We start from the raw sequence: 3965 nt of genomic DNA, 5'->3' as shown, positions 1-3965 counted from the left end.
GCAGCGTTAATACGAAAACGCACTTTTTTCAGCTACGGGCGACTAGACGCACCGCCACGAACGAACTTAACGAACTTACGCTAGTTGGTAGGATATGTCCTAAATTTTGGACATAAAATGTGGGACCTTGCAATATACTTCTGCACGCCATTCGTTCGACGCGCCTTGTTTTCTACGATGTTGTGGTGTCTCGGTTTCGGTTTTACGTTGTGTAATGGTTCTACAGAATCGGCATCGAGATGGTTATCAAAAATAAAGATGTAAGACATGACACAAATTTAGGCGACGAGGTCTGTCACAAATCCACACACATCTGCGACACGGTGAGACGTGCGCTCGACATCTACTTTACTGCTGCTACGCATGTCCCTGTTGTACATTTCTAGGCACACAATGTCAGCGTATTTACCTGCTCTACCATTCTTCCTTGAGAAACCGGGGAAGCCACCTGTGCCATGGGTGCAATGGCGTCGCATGTCCGAAAGCTACTTACAGATAGTGGATAACAGGAACTTCACGCCTGAAAAGAAGAACGCAAGGCTCGTCCATGCGCTTGGTACAGAAGGTCAGCGTATATTCTACGCACTATCAGCGCCGTGTTCGAGTGACGAGAATCAAGTGTCCAGTACGGAGGCAAACGTGTTTGACAGCACCATGCGAGCTTTGGAGGCACGTTTTGCAGAGACGTACAATGTCGTGGCTGAAAGACGAAAGTTTCGGCAACGTGCTCAGAAGGAGGATGAGAACATCGAAGACTTCATCTCTGATCTCCGTTGTCTCGCGATAACCTGTGATTACGGTGCAGGACTTGATGAGGCACTTCGGGACCAACTTGTCGAAAAAGCAAGGCTGACACAAGTGCGGGAAAGGTTGTTGCTTGAGGGTTCGTCACTAACATTTGCAAGACCCGTTACTTTTGCTGTACAAGTGGAGCAAGCCCGGCGTGAGGCCAATAACATGCAGGACGATGCCACAGTGAACCAACTGCACAAGGCTTCCCATAAACATAGAAAAGGTTTTGCGGAAAAAACCGGCGGTTCAGTCCCTGCGGTACCAGTTTGCTACCGCTGTGGCAAGACAGATCGCATGGCAAATTCCCCGAAGTGCAAAGCCAGAGAACGTACATGGAAACTGTCAAAAAGTGGGACATGTTGCAGCCATGTGTCGCAGCCAGGCTGTATCCGTTCAAACCAGGGAGGTGGTGGAATCACAGGCAACAAAGCACGAAACTTTGTGTGTAATGGAAGTGGACACCCCACGAAAGACTACAATCAAATTAGATGTTGATGTGAAGGCAGCAAACTAAACCTTTTGATCGACACAGGGTCATCAGTTTCTATTCCGAAGCTTGAGGACTTTCTTCGGATGGGTGAGCATACAACATCCTTGAGATCAGCACCCGTTAATTTGCTTGACTACTCGCGAAACAAAATATAACTTCTGGGCTGCACGGTGAAAAATGGGCATTACAGCGGTAAATAAGCCCCAGTCGTTTTCTACGTTGTCAAAGACAAGGTCGCACAAGACGTCATTAATTAAACGCTGAAATGTCTAGGCAGCATTGCGAAGGCCGAAAGGCATCTTGACTTATTCGAATAGGCCGAAAGGCGTGATAATGGCAGTCTTCGGGATGTCAGGTGAGTTGACCAGGATCTAATGAGAGGCCTTAATTAAATCCTGTGAATCTTGTGAAGTGAAATCCTGTATGTGGAGCAGAGGCTTGCGGTCGGGCACGGCGGCAATGTTCAGAGACCGATAATCACCGCAAGGGCGCCAATCCCCTGAAGTAGTCTTGGGCACCATATGGAGCGCGGACGACCAAGGGCTCGATGATGGTCGAGTGATGACCAGGTCCAGCATATGTTGAAATTCTTTCTTTGCAATTAGGAGGCGCTTCAGAGGTAGGAGGCGAGGACGAGCTGTTACCGTGGGTCCACGGGTCAAAATGTGATGCGTGACGGTGCGCTTGGGGGGTAGGTCCGAATGAGTGGGCTTCGTGATCGAGACGAACTCGTTGAGTACGACCGTAAAGACCGAGGTCGCGGGGAGGAGCAGCGTGGGACTGATGGCGTACGATGGCAACGGTAGAGGGGACTCCCCGAACTTGAAGTGAGATGGTGAGACGAAAGTTTCGGCAACGTGCTCAGAAGGAGGATGAGAACATCGAAGAAGTGAGATGGTGTTGTCGATGAGCCGGTGGCGACGGACGTCAACCATCAAGTCGAAGTGCTTGACGAAATCGGCGCCGGGTATTGCGTAGCGCAGGTCAGCAACTGTGAAAATCCAATGGAAGGCGCGCCGGAGACCGAGGTTGTGTGTGGCCGAGCGCTGGCCAAACGTGGCGATTCGGGACGTGTTCACAGCATGCAGTATATACTCGGCTCCTCGGTGCCGCTTCTCTGAAGAGGTGGAGGAAAGAATGCTGATGTCGGCACCGGTGTCGACGAGGAAGCGGTAGCCAGACTTATGTTGCGTGACAGGGAAGAGCCGGCTGTGAGTGTCGCCAACCGTGCCAACCATTAATGGGGAAGTTGGAGTTTCCCGGCCAGTGGCAGGGAGGCTGGCAAATTCTAGTGGCGTTAGCGAAAGTCTGGTGATGCCAACAGTGCTTGTGTATCTTCTACATCTCCAAGTGCCACCCTTTGTGAAAAGTTATGCACGTATGTGTCAGAATGATTGAAATAGTTGTCATTGTGTTGTTATTGAGTTGTTGTTGGTCGTTATCTCGTCTCCCCTGCACAATGCCACTTAAGTGGAGCAGTAGGGCACAGTTGGGATGATTGTTCGGCGAAGGGGATCGGATGCTATTCTGTGACGGTGTCCGCCGTCGATGGAAAGCACGGCGAAAATGAGCCCGTGGCTGGTGAGTGGGAATCGCAGCCACCTTCTCTGCTAGGGCAGCAACAACAACACGAAGCTGGGTTAGCGACGCGGTAAGTGTTGCGGTAGAAGGCTCCAGAAGCGGCGGCCTTGAGGGGTTTGCCGTGACAGCAGCATTCGCAGGGGCGGAGAAGGCGGGCAAGTCGAGTATTCGGTCTGCCATTTGAGCAAAGTCATCCAGGGAATACTGTTGTGCCGCGGCCAGGGTCATGCAGATGTTGGATGGAAGGCGCTAGAGGAATAGCCCGCGGACAATGGTGTCATCTGAACTTGCAGTGCCCAGCAGGTCCCGCATATGGCGCAGCAACTGGATAGGCCGCCAATCGCCAAGCTCCTCGGCGGTAGGGAGCTGCTGAAGGCGCAGCTGCGCGGATAAGGAGGTGCGACGGATCAGATCATCTCGGAAAGAGTCGTAGGGTTTCTCTTAGTGGGGCTGGATGATGAGGTCGCGGACGTCTGCCGCTGCCTGAATGGGGAGGTGGGTTACGACGATGCCGAACTTTGAGAGCTGGGAGGTTATGTGACGACCGGCGAACTGACCCTGAACTTGGGCAAACCAGAGCTGCGGGTCCGATGGAGCGTAAGGAGGAACGCGAAGCGGGGTGGTGATGGCGGCTTCGAGAGGAGAAGTAGTCGGGAAGTGGTCGGGCGGTCGGGGTGTATGCGAGTAGTAGTCGCGCAATCTAGAGCAATTCATTAAAACCGTCTTCGCTGTAGAGCTGAGTCGCCTCCGTTCTTGCTCTACAGTTTCGTCACCAAAGCACGCGGGCACTTTTCTTTCTTTCTGCACATGCTTTCTGCAATACCGCCTAAAATATGAAGAGAAGAAGAAATGCATGCTCACGTTGAAAAACAGTGGCGAATCGACCGACCGCGGAAATGAGCCGAGGTAACCATGATCGCATTGGTTGGATAGGGACCTATGACCTCCCTGAGATCATGCCTCCCCTCTCCCAATTTCAGGAAGTGTCACGTTTCGTGACATTCACATCGATATGTGGCAAAAACCTAGTAAGAACAAATCGCGTTGACCACATGATTCTGGGTGGCGTAGGTTTTTAATTATAATTGAGTGACATGTTTCC

The 3965-nt window shown here is 51.8% G+C and overlaps 1 protein-coding gene across 1 annotated transcript; it reads right to left on the bottom strand.

Annotated features, from left to right (window-relative positions):
- Positions 1-1653: 1653 nt before the first annotated feature.
- On the bottom strand, positions 1654-2520 carry LOC135382200 (uncharacterized). The gene has a single exon (XM_064612579.1). It carries the CDS (start codon positions 2518-2520, stop codon positions 1654-1656), a length of 867 nt encoding a protein of 288 aa, XP_064468649.1.
- Positions 2521-3965: the final 1445 nt, after the last annotated feature.

Source organism: Ornithodoros turicata, chromosome 1 (genome assembly GCF_037126465.1).
Source record: "Ornithodoros turicata isolate Travis chromosome 1, ASM3712646v1, whole genome shotgun sequence".
NCBI classification, from domain to species: Eukaryota; Metazoa; Arthropoda; class Arachnida; order Ixodida; family Argasidae; genus Ornithodoros; species Ornithodoros turicata.
This window is presented reverse-complemented; position numbering and strand designations above follow the sequence as displayed.